The 17,993-nt window shown below is 35.6% G+C and overlaps 1 protein-coding gene across 1 annotated transcript in view; it reads left to right on the top strand.

Moving 5' to 3' along the window:
• The window catches only part of LOC131152418 (importin beta-like SAD2), a 40,938-nt gene extending 23,844 nt beyond the window's left edge, over positions 1-17,094 (top strand). The window contains exons 15-22 of the mRNA XM_058104286.1: positions 8,981-9,112; positions 11,010-11,113; positions 13,752-13,931; positions 14,608-14,747; positions 14,875-15,014; positions 15,353-15,513; positions 15,927-16,053; positions 16,163-17,094. Of these exons, the coding sequence (XP_057960269.1) occupies positions 8,981-9,112; positions 11,010-11,113; positions 13,752-13,931; positions 14,608-14,747; positions 14,875-15,014; positions 15,353-15,513; positions 15,927-16,053; positions 16,163-16,326 (1,148 nt within the window). The 3' untranslated portion in view covers positions 16,327-17,094. The remainder of the gene's footprint in view (positions 1-8,980; positions 9,113-11,009; positions 11,114-13,751; positions 13,932-14,607; positions 14,748-14,874; positions 15,015-15,352; positions 15,514-15,926; positions 16,054-16,162) is intronic.
• Positions 17,095-17,993: the final 899 nt, after the last annotated feature.

Raw genomic sequence — 17,993 nt, 5'->3', positions numbered from 1 at the left:
TTGTATTTGCCTTTTTTTCTTACAACAAATATGAAATCATAAACCCAGATGTGCTTGTATTACTTTGACCTACCCTTGCTTCTATACTTCTTTATTTTCTTAATATTTCTCCAAGAACCCGGTAGGATAGTGAACAAGTTGGAGAGAGTATTTGAGAGATTTTCTTTGTTAAGAGTAGGTCAGAGGAGGGACCATCTAGTGAGGTGGGAGATTATTTGTTGATCTAAGGATGAAGGTGGCTTGCGAACTTGTCTTGAAGTATTGCTCCAGTGGGTAAGTGGTTATGGTGATTCCCTTGGAATCTAACTCCCTTTGGCATATGGTTATTAAGAGTAAATTTAGCCTGCAAGAGAAGTTGCTAATATTGGGTCTAGAGTTTTGCATGAAAGCCCTGGAAATTCATTTCACAGGCATCCCTACATTTTTTCCCCTTGGACTACATACAGAGTGGGAAATGGTCGTCTGATTTGTTTTGGAGGATGTTTGGATAGGGGAGCTTTGTTTTTCTGTTGCCTCTACCTCTCTTTTTCTTTAAATTCGATCTCCTGGAGCATCTATGTCTTCATTTCTAGTCATTGATACTGATGCTGTTTTTTGGGACTTTACTTTCATGGAAATCATAATGATAGGGATGTGGAAGAGCTTGCTGTTTGGATACTTCTGGTGTTTTCTCTTGCTTGCCCTTCTATTCTCATCTTATTTGCTCTTTCTTTTTCCCTTGCTAACCATTTGTAGAACTGAGATCTCTTCGTAAGTGTTGTGCCTTTATATGGATAGCCATTCTTAGTAGAGTTCACACCAGTTATATGGCGTGTCATATGCTTGTGTCTAATCAAGGTTCATGATTTTATTATTATTATTTTTAATTTTTAACACTATTTAGTGGCTTAGAGTTCAGAAACAAGCTTTTTAACTTGTACTAAGAGTCATGGGCGTGCCGTTGTTTTTTGGAGGCTTTACTTTTAGAGGTTTTGGTTGAACATAAGAATGTGAGGATTTTGTGGTGCTGTGCAATGTTTGTTATTTTATTGCCACTGTCTTAGTGAAGTATGTTTATTTTCTCAAGCTGTGTATCTGCAGTGTGGTTGTTTTCTATGCTTCATTGTGGGTTTTCTTGTCTTCTTGTTTTGGCAGAGTGGCGTTCATTCAGTGTATGGATTTGTTAACCTGATTTTTATTTCATCTTTTTGGTGTTTGTTTCTTGAGATCTTTTGATTTTTCCCAGAGCATCTCTCATGTTCCCTGTATATTTTTTCTCCTTAATCAAGTATTCTTTTTTTGTGTGTGTGTGTATATATATAATTTACTTGACAGTAATGTTTACCAAACATGTCTTGTGCAGTTTTAAAAATCAGAAAAAAAACACAAAGCAAAACACAAAAACATGGAACAGGAAATGGGCCTGATAATGATGTTTCGTATATATTTTTATTTATAATCTGAAGCTAGAGGTTTGATTTCTAGCCATGGGCCTTGTGTGAGGGTAAGGCTTAGGACGACTAAAGTAGAGAGGGAATCTTGCTCCATTGTGGCATTGCCTTTGTTTCTGTAGCAGATCATCATTGTTTCTCTGGTCTTCATTTTTGTCCTCTGGTGGTAGATTGTCTTCACCTTTATCTTCACCTTTCAGTCCATTGATGCACAACTAGGAAGTAGAGAAAGAAGGGCTGAAGGGTGACCTCTCCCACTGTTGCTTCTTTTCTCCCATGAATTTTGCTTTCTGATTTCCTGTTCTAGGGATGACAATTTGATATGATGGAGAACATCCCTTCATAGCAAAGTAACTTTTGACTTGAGGCAAGAGAAAATTGAGGGGGAGAAGTTTGTGATTATATGCAAGCAGAATTGGTGGTGAAATCGTTGGGCGAAGCTGTCCATGTTGGCTGTTTGGTAGAACCTTCATAATCTGTCTTTAATTTGGATTCAGTTGGGTAGCTTTGTACGCAAGAGATGATTTGGTTGTTTCGAGTATCTGTTGGTGATTAGACCAACTTGAGTTGAAAAATTTAGGTCGTAATTTGATATCACAAGGTGTAGGTTATTTGATTTTCATTCCTGGGAGCTTGCAGGGCCATGGTTGGAATATTTTTGTGAAAGCTAATGGTGTTGATATGATTGATTGGTGGGAAAATGATATCTTCCAGGGAGTAGATTCTCAGGCTGCCTGCGAATGATGGCTTAGGGCTTGCTGTTTCCAATGGCAGAAAGCGGAGGTGGCGGTGCTGGAAAAACTAAGACTCACTTGTTCCATGGGCAGAAAGGAGGAGATGGGTTGTGTTGGGTTGGATAATATGGGCACTTTTGAATAGCGATTGGCTGCATATGGTTGGTTGGTTAGAGTTTTTACAGATGCATGAGTGAGTGTTATGGGACTTGGGGCTGTATCCAAAATTCCAACATATTAAGGCTCTGTTCTTTTCATCTGCAGAAACAGGGTTATAATGTTACTTCTTTGAGTAGTCAGGTTAGGCCATCGTGATACAATCTTGGGGTTCGCAGCAGTGTGATATTGGGTCTTCTTCAAAAGGAAGTGCAGGAGTCTAAGAAAAATGTTGAAAATTTGACGACATGATTTGGGAAGGGAAGCAAGTGTATGGATTCCTCTAATTGATCTTCAGTTAATGGCCTCTGGCCTGGGGGGTTCGGCGGAGAGAAGAAGAGATCCAATCAAGGTTTACAGAAGTTGGTTTCAAATTGTGAGTTTGTTGATGATTTAGTTGTGTGTTATAAACTACTAACAGATCTATAGTAGGAGTAATGTTTCATTTTTTTAAAGAGTCTTGAAAAATGAGAGATCATCTAGCTTATCACCCTGCTTTCCGTGTTGCACCATTTTGTTCTTACCAGGGAGGATGAGAGACAGTGGGAGGGTGATTCTTCAGGGCTGTTCTCTTCAAAATATTTTTTCTCCCACATTTTTGGAGTCCCTTCTTCCATTTTTTTCCTTAGGTGCCACTTCATTTGGAAGGCTAGGGTTCCTTGGAAAACCCGTACCTTCATGTCTATGATTCTAAATAGGATTAAGAAGCATGAACAGAGTAGAAGGCCCTATATGTCTCTCAGTCCTGACATGTGCTTAAATGTGCTGTGAGCCCAATTAAAACGAATGCTTACCTCTTTCTACACTGGAAGGTGGCAGCACATGTTCGGAATGCTCTTTTCTCTAACACATGTGAAGCCCATAGTTGTTAGAATCGTATGATCCTCAATAATAAAAATGAATGCTTACCTCTTTCTACACTGGAAGGTGGCAGCACACGTTCGGAATGCTCTTTTCTCTAACACACTTGAAGCCCATAGTTAGAATCGTATGATCCCCAATTTGATTTATACAATTCATATCAATTACATGCCAAATCGATTCGAACCTTCCTAGAGAATCAAAAAACAACCGAATCTATCAATTCGCTCTGTGAGTCTAACGAATCAATCTGAATCTAGTAATTTGCATGATTCCTAGGCCTATCAAATCTTGGCTGACTTGATTGGTTTAAAACCTCAAAACAGCATTCTTTTTATTGCTTTTATTTACATGATTGCCTTCCATTCCTTGTGTACATAATTTCTGTGCTAAAAAAAAGAGAAAGTAGAACTTTGGGTCTTATGTTGCGTCTTCAAAATCATTCTTTGCCCTTGGAGGAGTATAATGTTCTACCATTGAGAAAAAAGGGGCATCTCAGAATGTGGAGACTTTTTGCTCATGAAGCATAGGGGCTGTGGCTCGAGTAGAAAGGGTGGTGTATTTGGAGTGGTGCAATTCTTGCTACCTTTTGGACCCTTGGATCAAGAGGAACATGAGAAACTTCAGGGGCTGCACATCTTTCCCCAGTTTATTATGGGCTAAAGTGATGTTTTTGGCTTCGTTATGGGCCCACTTTTTTGGCATATTTTGGGGTTTATCACTGTCCGATCTTCAAAGGGATTGGAAGGCAGCTCTTATGTAACTTTTCTGGTCATAGTTTTGTTACCTTGAGGACATCGTGGCCACTTCCATTGTATACTATTTTGGTTCTTAACACAAATTTTTCTCGTCCAAAAAGATGGAGTGGGGGATGTATTGGGTATTGAGTAGGAATTTGGTGAGCAGAGTTACATGCGGTGTTGCAATGCAAGAAATGGTCGAGACATGAGTTAATTTTGATGCGAGGACGACAAATTCTTTAGAAGGAAATATGATTCATAGTTTTTCTATATTGGATAATTTGACAATTTTCAGGTGATAAAAAGTCTCTTTTGGGGTTGGGAGTGTTTACTTAAAGGTTTAAAATGAAAAATTTAATGGCTCTTAAGTTAGTCAAAGAAAATGCTGTCAATCACGTGAATTGGTAGAAAAAGATTCATATAGTGGGGGTTAAGGTTTGTTGTTGTTGTTTTTTATGGGGAGGAATTCTCTTGCGATTTCCATTTTTGTAGGACTCTTAACGATAGGGAGGTGTTGGAAACTTGGAACTTGCCTCCTTATTAAGTTTGTTGGAGGGTTGTTAGTGACTATCATGGATTTTTGATTTTTCATCCACGCAGGGGGTTTGTGGGTTAATCTTTAAAGTTAAGGAGTTGTCCGAAGAGGGGGAGGGGTGAATTGGGTTATTAAAATTTCTTTTAATTCTTTTTAAGAATTCTTTGAACTCTTATTAATTCAGCTAATACCCAGCAAAGCTTAGTTAATTATTCAAACCACAAACCAATACTTAACACAACACAAATAAAATTGGTTTATAATCACAAGTTCAACGGAAAATTAATTAAGTTATAAACCTTTATAAATAAGTGTAAGTATGGTAACTTGAATACTTTGTCGATTTTTAGATATTCTTCCAACAATTCAATTCAACCAAAATGATCAAAACAAGATACACAAGTTAGATTGATTCCAGCAGTGCTTTCAAGATTCAGCACTTTAATAACTCAAAGTAATCAATCACAATATACAATATGCAGCACTTTGGCAATTTTCAGCTTTGTTTGTAGCCCTGTGTATATGATTGATTTAAGCTCTCTATTGATGGAGTTAATTTCTCAATATGATGCTCAATATGTAATCCAACACTCTTTCCAAAAACTTAGACCTTAAATAAACTTTCAGTTAATAAGTCTTGAACCAATCAACGTACTCCCTTACGGTTTTTGCAATTTGTATTGATCAAGTAACGTAATTCCTTTCGGTTTCCGCAAATTCCCAAAAAAAAAATTAAACTTTAGTTTATTTAATATCTAATCCATGTAGTATATATGATCATAAATTAAAACACAACCACGCAGTTAATATTTGCTGAAAATTAAAGAGAATAGGGAAAGAGAGTGACCACATTTTTTACGAGGTTCGGCTTATCCCAAGCCTACGTCCTCGCCTTTGGCCAATACCACCAAAGGATTCCACTATATCATACCTTTCTGGGCGGAACAAACCTTTTACAAGTGATACCCCACGACTAAACACTCCTTAAGTAGGCTAGAGCAACGCCTCTCCTAGTGATATCCCACACTCGGTCAACAATCCAACAACCTGGAATCGTCAAGAAACAAGAAACAATAGCTGCGTACAATAATACTCTCACAAAGAGCAGATTATTACAAATTCAATTACTATGTACTTCAATATTAAATATTAATATGAAATACAATGAAGCTCAAGAGAATTTATCACCGAGTTCCTTCTATATGAGAATTAGCAACTCAGAACTCAGAGGTAGGATGGATCAACACTTTAGAAATTCAACAATTCAAATTTTGTAAAGTGTTGAGCAAGTGAGAGCTTTGATTGTAAGATAGTTTTTAGCAGATTTTTTCAGTTCTTTCTTTCTTTCTTTCTTTGTGTATTTTTAATTTGATTTGCAAAACAATGTATTTATAAGCTACTAAAAGTAATTTCGTGTTGCCCAAGGTTACTTGGAGTGTCTTCCAAGTTTTTAGAAATTTTGGGGCACAAGAAACCATTATTTGAATTTTAAAACATTTAAAATTTTTTACCGTTAATAGTGTTCAGACGACTGAACTATCGGGTTCAGTCTTCTGATGTTCCTTAATACACTGGAAATTTTGAACTAGACACAGGGTCATATGACTGAACTGAGAGTTCAGTCTTCTGAAGTTCCAGCTCAGACGACCGAACTGAGGGTTTAGTCTTCTGAGGGTGTTCTGCCTATTCTGTGTTTCAACAAATAAATCTTTAGCAGACTGAATTCAGTCTTCTGAAGAAATTCTTTAGACGTCTGAAGTAAAACTTCAGTCGTCTGAGGTACATCTTCAGACTTCTGAGGGTACACCTCTGTCGTTTGGGCAGACCAGACCAAATCCAAAATTTTCATTTTAATTTTTAAAAATCCTTTTTGTTCTCTTGCTTTGATTTCTTATAAAACATTTTTTGGGGTTTGAAATAAGGTCTCTAAGTCAATAAATTACCCCTAGAAGAGGTTTCATCATATTTTCATAAGATATTTAAATACGAAGTACTTACATAAAGACTTCTTATGACTTTTGACATTCTAAGCTCGTAAGTCTTCATGCTTTTCTTTAGGCTCTCTGGCTTTGTCTTTCTTTGGCTTCATCTTGTCTTCAAGCTTCAATATTCTTTAAGCTTTTTAGCAAGTCCTCTTTAACATCCATGCTCTCATGATCTTCAAGCTTTATTAGGATATCTTTGAATCCATGCCTTGACTCTTTAAGCTTCATTTGATCATCTTTCTTTGAAGTATAAGCTTTGAATGATTCTTGTGAGCATTTGACCTTGTGTTCACATACTTGAATCTTGAAATATCACCACTTAACAAAATATGTTAAGTTCCTCTTGTTTGTAATCATCAAAACAAGATTTTAAGCCTTATAAGGCCAACAAATCTTGTGAGCCCCTTTTTGTGCATTTAACCAATATAAGCATGTCCTTCCCACTTCATAGTTCTATCTAAAAGGCTAAGGTCCCTTCAAAGAGTAAGGCTTTTATTTGGTTGGTTGTTCTTAATGGAGTTAGCACTAACAAAATCTGAGTGCAGAATAGGGAGCATTCTAAGGCTTTATCTTTGGATGTTCATTCTCTTTTATTTTTTTTGAAATCTTTTTCTCACCTGTTCCTTCATGGCTTCTTTTCATGGAGGGTGCAGAATAATCTGTCTTATTTGGAGAGAATTGGGTGTGTCTGGAGTTGAATAGTTGATTCAGGATTTTTTGGCTATATCATTTTTTTTGGGTGTTTGAGGGGGGGGGAGGGGGGGTTGTTGCAGATGATTCGGCATTGTGGAGAGGTGTGATTTTTGCAGTTTTGTGATGGATTTGGCTGTAGCAGAATGCTCAATTTTTATGGTAAAGAGGTCGTGTTCTATGCTCTGGGATAAGATTCTGTATCTGGCCTCTTTGTGGGCTTTTGCAGCACGATGTTTAAGACCTTTTTCAGGTTTGCAGCATGATTGTTTGGCTGTGCTGCTTTGATATTTTTTATCTTTTCTAATAAAAAATAGGGTGATATTTCCAAGGAAGAGAATAAGTTTGTGTGTTGCTGGTTTATTAGTGTATGGCATTTGTGAACAATTTGCATATGCTATAGTTTCTTCAGATTTATTGGGTGATACTTCTCATGCTTCACCAACTATGATAGAAAGTTTAGAAGGTATTCTGATTTTTTGATGATCAGGGTTAAGTTCAATAGCATATGGATAAGATGGGAGTATGGTTGTCTGATCCTGGAGGAAATGAAGTTTGGCTGCATAGTGGTATGACTAGTAAGGCAGCAAAAGATCTGCACTAATAGCTAATTTGAAGTGCCCCAATCAATTATGATGAGAAGGGTCCTTATGCTGTTTTTTTTAGGTGGGTTAGGTTTATATATTTATTTTGTATATGCATTTTTTTATTTTTCAATTTTTTGGTCTTTTCTTGTAAGAACTTATTGTTGTCCTTGTGATTGTAGTTTCTTCTTCTTTCTGTCAATAGCTTTGTTTTGTCATCTAATTTTTATATTTATTATTTTTTATTCGTATTGTATAATTACTGCTTTGTTAATTAATAAATCATAATTGTGAATCTTCACTTTTAAAAGGATAGTAGAGACACTGATTTCTTTTAAATACCAATAAATTTAGTTTTCTAAAACCTCGGCTGTGACAAATTATTCATAATGTTCATATATTCTTAGATCTTTAATTTGTGGCAGGATAAAGCAAACATGACCAAACAAACTTGAAATTTTTAGTGTTATTGATATTAACTGTTTTTCTAAATGAAATTCTTTGAAATGTTTAGATTATAACAATGTGAAGTGTCCATTCTTCAAGCGCTATGATTCGGGTATTCGTACCCTGGATGGTTTTGGACCTGAAATTTTGACAATTTGCATTAATGTGGTATATTGTTATACATAGATACTGCTTGACTTGTGAAATTTATTCTTTCTTGTATCATATTAACCATCTCATGCGACTATGAATAAAGATTCATTGAACTTTGTAAAGCAAGAATATATTTATATATATATATATTCGTAGAAGATGTTTCAACCATCTCATGCTGATTGTATGCCATAAAATTGATCTCGTTCTAATGTGTTTGTCAAGCAGGCCCTTGTCGACTTCTGTGCATTTGGCATGAATATACTTGAATTAGTTGAAGATTGCTCCCATATGTTTTCTTTTGGTTTTCTACTTTTGTTTCTAATTGCTTTATTTTGATATTTATTTGGTGTTTGTTCTCCTTTTCTGTTAACAAATATTTTTTTATTAGAAATGTAAAATAAAAAGCTATACCTTGTGAAGTTATGCATGCAGTTAAAATGTTGAAAAACATATTGGAAATACTCTTAGTGATAGGTCCTCCTTTCTTATTTTGGTTGCTGGGAAATAATCATTTTGATAGCTTAACTTGTATTGTTTCTTTGATGCATTTTGTTTTGATATAAAAAAACATAGTTACAATTATATTTTAGCTAATGCCACTTATGGAATGATGCATCTTTTATTTTTTAAATATTGAAATTTGGCAATATATGTTTTTGCAGAAGTTTTTGAGGAAGTTTTGGAAATTGTGTCATATATGACCTTTTTTTCTCCTACAATATCAATGGAGATGTGGAGTTTGTGGCCGTTGATGATGGAAGCATTGGCTGATTGGGCTATCGATTTCTTTCCAAGTAGGTTTTGTCTACTTTATTCTGCTGTTTTTTTTTCCCCTTCTAATTTTATTTTTTAACGGAAAACACATAAAGTTAATTTTTAATTATCATTTGCATTTTCTCCTTATGTTTAAAAAGGTTTTTGGAGTTGGTGACTTATGGTGTCTTGGGCTGAGTGAATTGCAACTAGTTCGTGTGCTTGTGTACACTTTCATGCCCTTTCTCTTGTTATTTGGTTCATTTGTTGCCGTGTGATGTGCGTGATTCACTTTATGCCGAGTGGTAAAATCAATTCTAAACGATTTAAAGACTGTTGCACTCTCCAAAGTTTGGCTTAAATGGTTTGTGTGTTTATATTTGTAAGAGAACAATTGATATTTCGCATTTAATTTCTGAAGTTGACAACATAAGAACTGAGCCAATCATACAGTAAAAAATAATCTCCTGCTGTGACTACTTGAACTTGTATCAACTGCTCTGAAGTTTTTAATTCCTGCAGCTGTGCTTAACAAGACCAAGATATTTTGCATTGTACCATGTAGTGGATTCTAGAAAGACAGATGTGGGCAAAATGAGAATTTTTTAGATAATTACAATTTTGAAATATTGAGAAAAATATTTTAAATTGATTGCAAAAAAAGTGCTAAAAAAGGGTCAACATGATTCAATGCATCATTGATACATTTTAATGTAATATGTATCTCGAAAATGAATACATTTCTGCAGTATGCAATGTTTTACTTGTGAGATGCCATAAGATTCTGGTAAGAGATACAGAAATGAATCATTCAAATTTCAAATGAATGAGGAAAACAAGTTCTAAATATTTGACTACATGCATTTGAGCAATGATATGGATAATGCATGCAATATGCTTTCTTTCAATTATAATTGTAGTGCATACATGTGAACAACATTCATGCATATATATATATATATATATGCATGTATGTACATATGCATGTTACCTTCTTTAAATTTATAAGCATGCCTGCAAGAGGCTATCCTGAAGCATGCAGAACATTTATCTTAAAATGTTTAGGCCTTAAGGAGCTGACTATCGATTTTGTTAATTTCCTTGTGATTGGTAATTAGGAAATTTGTATTGCGGGCCTTAGTGTTGGATCTACATAATTTGACCTAGCAGACCTGCCCTTGTTGTTCTCTAGGATTATGTCTTGAACTCATACATTGATGCATCATCTCATACCTTGAGACAACTGGTAGATGTCTGAGATGTTTTGAGTGTTGGATCATTAGTCTATATCCATCCTTGCCTTGGGTTTCAATGTTAACTAAATTGACCTGAGCCTAGCCAAAAGGAATGTAAGCATTTGAATTTTCCCTTCATTGTCGTGCCTTATTTGGTATTTCCTAGGGTCTTGGGTTACTTTTAGTTGATGGAATGCGTATTCCTAGGAATAGATTAGTTATAATAGGTTAGTTACAATTAGTTATATAAAAAATATGTTACCATAAAGCAAATAACAAAGTGAAACATTTTATAAATAGACAAGGAATAATTATTCCCAAATTTCACCGTGGGAATATCTATTCATTTCTTATTATGAGCTGGATGGATGGAATAATGAGGAAGCATAAAGCATAGCTAGTGCCTCTATTCCCAAAAATCTTATTGTATTCCATCTTATTCCAAGGATCAACTATTTTGGGGACCAAATGTAGCCTTGGGTAAAATTATTTTTAGTTGAAACATTAGACATAGCACTTAAAATGCACAGCTAGTTTTGTTTATTGTTTATTACCATAAATTGGCATTTGTCTATGTATCACTATCATGCATTTTGGCCCTCATGACCGTCAATTTTCCTTTTATCATTTAATTCTCTATAGAATCTACTTTCGTGCACTTTCTTACGTTTTGCAGTTCTCACAAATATATATTTTCATGCAGATATTCTAGTTCCCTTAGACAACTACATATCTAGGAGTACTGCACATTTCCTTACATGCAAGGAACCAGACTATCAGCAAAGCCTCTGGAGTATGATTTCATCTGTAAGTTGCCATTACCATTTAACCAAGATTTAGATTTATGAAGCATAGATGATCAGGACATGGGTATGGACACAAAGACAGAGTATGATGTGATGGAGGGCCAACATTGCCGCCACCACCACCACCACCACCACAGAGGCCCCCTGTTTGGCATGCTTATTTTTGCTCACATAGAAACTAGTATTTGCGTATTAAATTGAAACAAATCTTTCTTGTTTTATTTTTTCTTCACTTATTTAGGGGTTAATGTGTACTTTTGATGCATCAGATGTAGCTAAATTTGTCTTTAGGGTGTGGATAAAGATACAGGCCTTTATCTCCCATATTTATCCCTTCCATAGTGTTTGACAGGGACACCAAGTTTGTTATTACTTTTGGAAGACACTATGGAAGGCATGTTGCATTAATTTAATACTTTCTGCTTTTCATATCCAAATTGATGCTGAGACTAAGGTTGTTAACTGTTGATTGGGTGATCTTCAAATAGTTGAGTTTGCTCATAACAATTGTATAAAGTTTTCTGTAGGAAAGAATTCTTTTTTTGAATGTGTACTCGTTTGCAAACCCCATGCATCTATTTACCTTGTTCTTTTACAAATATGTGCTTGTATTTCTCAGTTTGTATGATTTTTGTACATCATATCCATAGCATAATGGTTCATATTTAGACCTGAACACTACCCTAGAAATTCCTTCCAAAAAATTCCATGACTCTGTCTCAGGCCCCATTCTCCATCATTAGGAAACTTGGACGTAATGAATCCTTGCTTGGTTTGCTTAATCATTTGAACACGAGTCTTCTTTTTTGTATGGAACTCAAACCCATTTATTGTTGATTCATAGCCATCAGGGTAGAAGGCATAAAAAATGATGTTTGTGAAATTCAGAAGAGAGAGCAGAAACAAATGGAACTCAAACCCATTTAGTTTCTGCCATTGCTGGCAGTACAGGAGTAAAAAGGATAATTGACTTATGGTGCAGGTTGTTTTAAGGACGTCAACTGAGGCTTGTTGGTTTTTTAAGATTTTCTTTTATCTGTTTTCACAAGTGAGGACTTCTTGTTCTCCTTTATTATATCTGTTTCCCCTTGCTAGTTTCAATCAACTTTCTTTTTTTTTTTTGTTCCTATCCAAAAACAAAAGATAAGTGATAGGCAATGGAGGGTCTTTGTCAATGGTGGCACAGTTGTTTGTAGGATGGGAAACATGGGGATTTGTTCATTTTTTGGTATTATTGACAGAATTGTGGGAGAGAGGAGAGTCGGGAGTGTCCCTTGTACAGTTGGTCCTGGATGGCGAGCTTTACCCAGGTCAGTTTTGGTTTTTGGGTTATGGGTCATTGTTTGTTGGATTTTTTATTAAAATTATGAAAAAAATTCAATTTTTTTTTATGATTGTGCTTAGGTGAGTCATTGCAATAACCCAAGGGTCTAAGTGCACGAGTACAGATGTTTTAAAATTAATGTACCCAATTTAATGAAATTAAATTTTAAAAAATTCATGTTAAATTGAGGAAGAAAAGAAGTAAATTCTGTTTTTTTTTTTTTTTTTTTTTTTGAATTTTTAAGATGAAAGCAGCTTATTTTTTATTTTTAATATTTCTAGTATCACTAGAAAATAAAGGTAAAATACAAAAGAAAAAAAAAAGCTTAAATTAAAATAGTTTGCTTTTAGGTCTTGGTAATTTTAAATTTTTAATAAAATAATGGAAAAATAATTTCGAAAAATTAAGTGTGTTTTTTTGGTTAAAAAAAGAGGACACAGCATGAGAAATAAGACGTAGGGCAATAGGCAATAGGATTGAGGAGAGAGAAGCCTGATATTAGGAGAGAATTAAAATTTTAAGGTTTTAAAGCTGAAGTTGAGTTTGGGGGGGTTTATGTGCACAAAATTGGGGGCTGGAACTTTTGGTTGGGGAATATGATGGAGGACTGTTGCCACCACTTAGCTGCCTATTCAATGCATATTTTAGGTGCAGGCTTAGGAAACTAAGAATTCATGCATTAAATTAAAACAATTTAAAAAAAAAATTAATTTAAGGATTAATGTGTAATTATTTATTTAATATTTTAGCTAAGAGCAGTGTGTATAAATAGAGTAGTTGGCACTTTGAATTCAATCAAGGAAACTTCCTCTCTTTCTCTATCCTTTCCCATCTCCCTTCTGTACTGCATAACAGTGTTTGTGGGACATGGAAAATAAATAAATAAATGAGTATTTGGTTTATAAAATTTATAGAAGACTATACCTGGTTTATAGCAATTTTAAATAAGCTATTGTTATTATTGTTTTTATGAATAAAGGAAAACAGAAGTAAAATTTGTTGTAGTTTAAAATAAGCTGTTATTATTCCGGTTAAACAATTGTTCTAATTATTTCATGAATACAATAAAAGGCATGTCTCATTACAGTATGCCATTATTTTGAAGAACTGTAGAAAATCTTTGGTGAGTGACTTGAGTGTTGTGTTTGATAGTTGTTCCATGTGGACATTAGTTCATGGTGGTTTCCATTCTGCAGATGTAGACTAATTGGCTGTTTGAATGCTGCTTTTATGTTTTTCCTCTTGTTACAAGATGTTTTTCTCTATTGCTTCAGGTTTCTAACAAATGTATGCTTCGTCTTTTGTTGTCATGCAGATCATGGCTGATAAAAACGTGGACGATGGTGATGTTGAGCCTGCCCCTAAGCTCATTGAAGTGGTCTTCCAGAACTGTAGAGGGCAAGTTGACCAATGGGTTGAGCCATATCTTAGAATTACAGTTGATCGGCTGCATCAAACTCAGAAACCATACTTGAAATGTTTATTGATGCAAGTGGTAAGGGACAAGAAAAAATCAGCTTGACCCTTAAATGAATGAAAACGTAATTTGTGCCTTCATTTTTCTTTTAATGAAATAGTGTACCAAGGTTGGACAATGGCATTTTTTGTTCACCTTTGATGCTTCTTGGTGTTAATCAAGATTTATTTCATGCACTTTCTGGCCACCTTTGCTTTACACCTTGAAAATGGCTTTTATTTTATTGATTAAATACTCAAATAAATAAAAAGAAACCAACTAATGGTATGTGAATATTCTTGTTATCACTGAGTATCTATCTCGAGGCAAGTGCAGATGCATTGGCATGCAAGGTAAATGCATGCTGCAATTAGGGGACAGACGGCTTGTACCTTTGTTGCATTGCTAGTAGTTCAAAATATGAGTTGAAAAATGTTTATTAGCTACTGCAGTACCATTGTTTTCTCCCATTAGAAGTCCATTATGATTGTTTTTATGTTTTTCGCCATCATTTGGCACATTCCTTGGCATGCATGCTGGTCACTACAGATCTCAATATGAGCATAGGATACTATATTGACATTGGATGATATGTATTTGTGAGTTGTGTTTCTTCTATGCACTATGTTTTCACACATGTGCTTGCTCATGTTGGGATTTGCTATTAGTGTTCCTTCTGACATTCATTGAGAGAAGACATTTGAGCTGTTTGCAGATTGCTGATGCTCTATACTATAATGTGACATTCACACTGGGCATACTGCAAAAGCTTGGCGTTGCTATAGAAATTTTTGATCTTTGGTTCCACATGTTACAACAAGTCAAGAAGAGTGGTGTCCGTGCTAATTTTAAGAGGTGAGCATTTAAATATTGTTATCCAATTTGAAATTTTAAAATGATTCCCTCAGTGTGTGCTTATGCAGAAGTGTGCATCTGTCTCTTTGTCTCTCTGACATGTCATGTTATTCTTTGAAAACTGCAGGGAACATGATAAGAAAGTTTGCTGTTTGGGATTGACTTCATTACTTGCACTTCCTATGGATCAATTACCAGGGGAGGCTTTGGGGCGTGTTTTTAGGGCCACTCTCGATCTATTAGTAGCCTACAAGGAACAAGTGGCAGGTTGATTCTAATTTCCTCCCCCTCCACATTTTTTTGAAAAGAACAACAATTGTTAGTGCTTCTAGCTTCACTGATGTTTCTTGGCTTCATTTTTTTCAGTATACTTTCTTCAGGAGGATATATGGTCCTCTTGGCATTCTTTTTTCTTCCTTGACAAATTCCTTTGTTCGTTAAAATATCTTACTTTGGGTCTATACTGTGGTATTCGAACTTTTTTATTTTTTGCAGGGTTGAATATCAAGTTCTTGTACCCCAATTGTATGTTAATTTTTTAATATCTATTATTGTATCATCATCATTGTCATCTTGTTATAATGATTCTATGCTTACATGGACAGAAGCTGCAAGGGAGGAAGTGCCTGAGGAGGAGGATAATGCAGATGTTTTTCAAACAGATGAGGAAGATGATGATGGCTCTGGCTCAGACAAGGATATGGGAGTGGATGCTGAGGATGGAGACGAAGCTGACAGTATTAGACTTCAAAAATTAGCTGCTCAGGTTGCAATAATTTTATGCCAATGCAAATGCTGATCATTTTTTGCTGAGCCAAAATATTCTGTCATGTATATGTTTCTCTATACTATAGTTCCCAATGTTGATAATTTGTTCTCTCGTATAATGGAGATCTGGTGAAGAATGGGTGGGTCTACCGTACATAAAGTGACTAGCTATAAAAAAGAATGATGTAATGTTTCCCTTTTGGCTGAAGTACTTCTATTGATCTTTTCAACCCTAATTGCAGAACTGCCAATTGTCTAGCCCTGAGTTTTATACTTTTACGTGCTGAATTTTTGAATATTTGTTGTGGATCTTCCTCTTATCTTTGTTGACTTGGTTTTATAATTTTCTTGACTGTTCTGTAGTATAAGGTATTTTACCCTGATCATTTCTTGCATTTTGCGGAGCTACAGGCACATGCATTCCAGCACAATGATGATGACGACGATGACTCAGATTATGATTACAGTGATGATGAAGAGTTGCAATCCCCAATTGATGAGGTTGACCCTTTCGTTTTCTTTGTGGACACAATCAAAGGTATACTGGAGAGGAAGTGGTTCATGATATGTTTTGAGCTTCTGACATTGTTTATAGTTGATGTCTAAGACCTCTTCTTTTTAATACTAACCTTTTTCCTTCATTCAAGCAATGCAAGCTTCAGATCCTTTGAGGTTCCAGAACCTTTCACAGACGCTCGACTTCCACTATCAGGCGCTTGCTAATGGCATTGCCCAGCATGCTGAAAAGAGGAGAGCAGAAATTGAGAAGGAGAAAATGGAGAAGGCTGCTGCTGCTGCTGCTGCATCATGAGTTTTTGGTGGTGGGGGCACCATGTTGTGGCTTTAATATTTGCTTTGCTCACCTAGTTTGCTTATTCGATTCAATTGGCAATGGTTTGGAGAAACCGAGAGTTGTTGCAAGGTCCCTATGGAGTTTTTGTTGATTCACTTGTCATGGAGGTCAGTGAACCCTGAAGGATCTTCCGGTCCTCATTCATCCTGGTTGTGAAAGAGGCAGAATGTTGCCGAGGGAACTTTGGGTATTCCCATTTTCATGAGCATGGGGTCAGTCTGGTGGGTCTAGCTATTCTACAGCAGAAGATGCTTGGCCCGTCAGGATATGTTTCGCTTTCATTTTTGATGTATTGTATTTGTAGTTCCCATTTCATAGGGAATTTCGGTATATTTGATTTGGAAACCCTTGGTTCTGTTTTCTTTGCTGAAAGCAAGAAGGGTTTCATGCATAGAGGGTCTTAAATGTTTTGGGATTATTGATCAGGGTAGGTGTCAGATGAGTTCATGATGGCTGTATTTATAATTTTTGGTGGAGGGTTGAGAAATTTTTTTTTTTTTAATTGGATATAGTGCACAGTTAATTATTGTTCGAGGTTGGGAGTTCTTGGTTCACTGCAGTGGGCTCTCAAGGGTTTGCTTGCTGCTGAGTGTAAAAACTGTGATTATTCTTTTTATTTTGTTGATTACTGGGGAGGATTGGGTTCATCTGTAACTCTTTTTTGATTTAGTACTCTTCCCCACACCCCTAATAAACAAAAAATTAGGCGAGACACTTGGTGGCAAAGAATGATGTTACATCTTTCAATCCTTTCTGATGGCGTCTTTATTATTATTATTATTATTATTATTATTATTATTATTATTATTATTCTGTTTGTGGATTAGCTCAGTACTGGTGCATGGTTTGCCTCGAAAGCCTTGCCATAAAAAAAATATTTCGCTTTCTGCAAGCACTGCATTGTGCAGTAATCAGGTACAAATTCATAATGATTCGGCTTTCTCATGAACAAATGCTAAAACTTTTGACCATTGTATGCTGCTACCAGCCCTATAGTTACTGTTGGATTGCTTGCAGACCTATAAGCCTATACCTGATGATCAATTCGTTCCATTTTGTAAGCAGAGGCTCTAACTTAAGGAAAACATCTACTGGTAATCAAACTGTAATATCATTCCAAGGAAATTAATATGGTGCATTTTATTTTTTATATATTTTTTAAAATATTTTTTATTTACCCATGCACCACCTTTGGGAGCCTATTGCTCGTTAGATTCCTTTTTAAAATTCCTGGAGACACGAGGCAACAGGGTACAACGAAAAAATTAAAATAATAGGTGTCCTTGCAACCCTAGAAGTCCGCTTGGTGTACGTGGTGAAGTCTTGGCATGTAGGGCTTGACCTTGTTGGACTACTTGTTATGGGGGTCTCTTGTTAGGGAGTGAAGGCTGTGAGTCCTTAGGTTTCATAGTCTAATTTTGATGATAATAAGTTACTGAAGAATTATTTACTTAAGAAAATGAGAAGAAAGGATATTGTTCTAGATTTGTAGCCTAGGGAAGTCGATTGGACGCTATAGGTCGATCGATTGAACTTGATAGAATGGGCTAGACGGTCTTTCGCCTTTCTTGCACTGGCTAACTAACTTAGGTAGTATGCATGGAGGAGCGGTTGACCTACCAAGG

The sequence above is a fragment of the Malania oleifera genome, chromosome 3 (assembly GCF_029873635.1).
Source record: "Malania oleifera isolate guangnan ecotype guangnan chromosome 3, ASM2987363v1, whole genome shotgun sequence".
Lineage (NCBI taxonomy): Eukaryota > Viridiplantae > Streptophyta > Magnoliopsida > Santalales > Ximeniaceae > Malania > Malania oleifera.
Note: the sequence above shows the minus strand (reverse complement) of the source record. Positions and strands in the feature narration are given on the sequence as shown.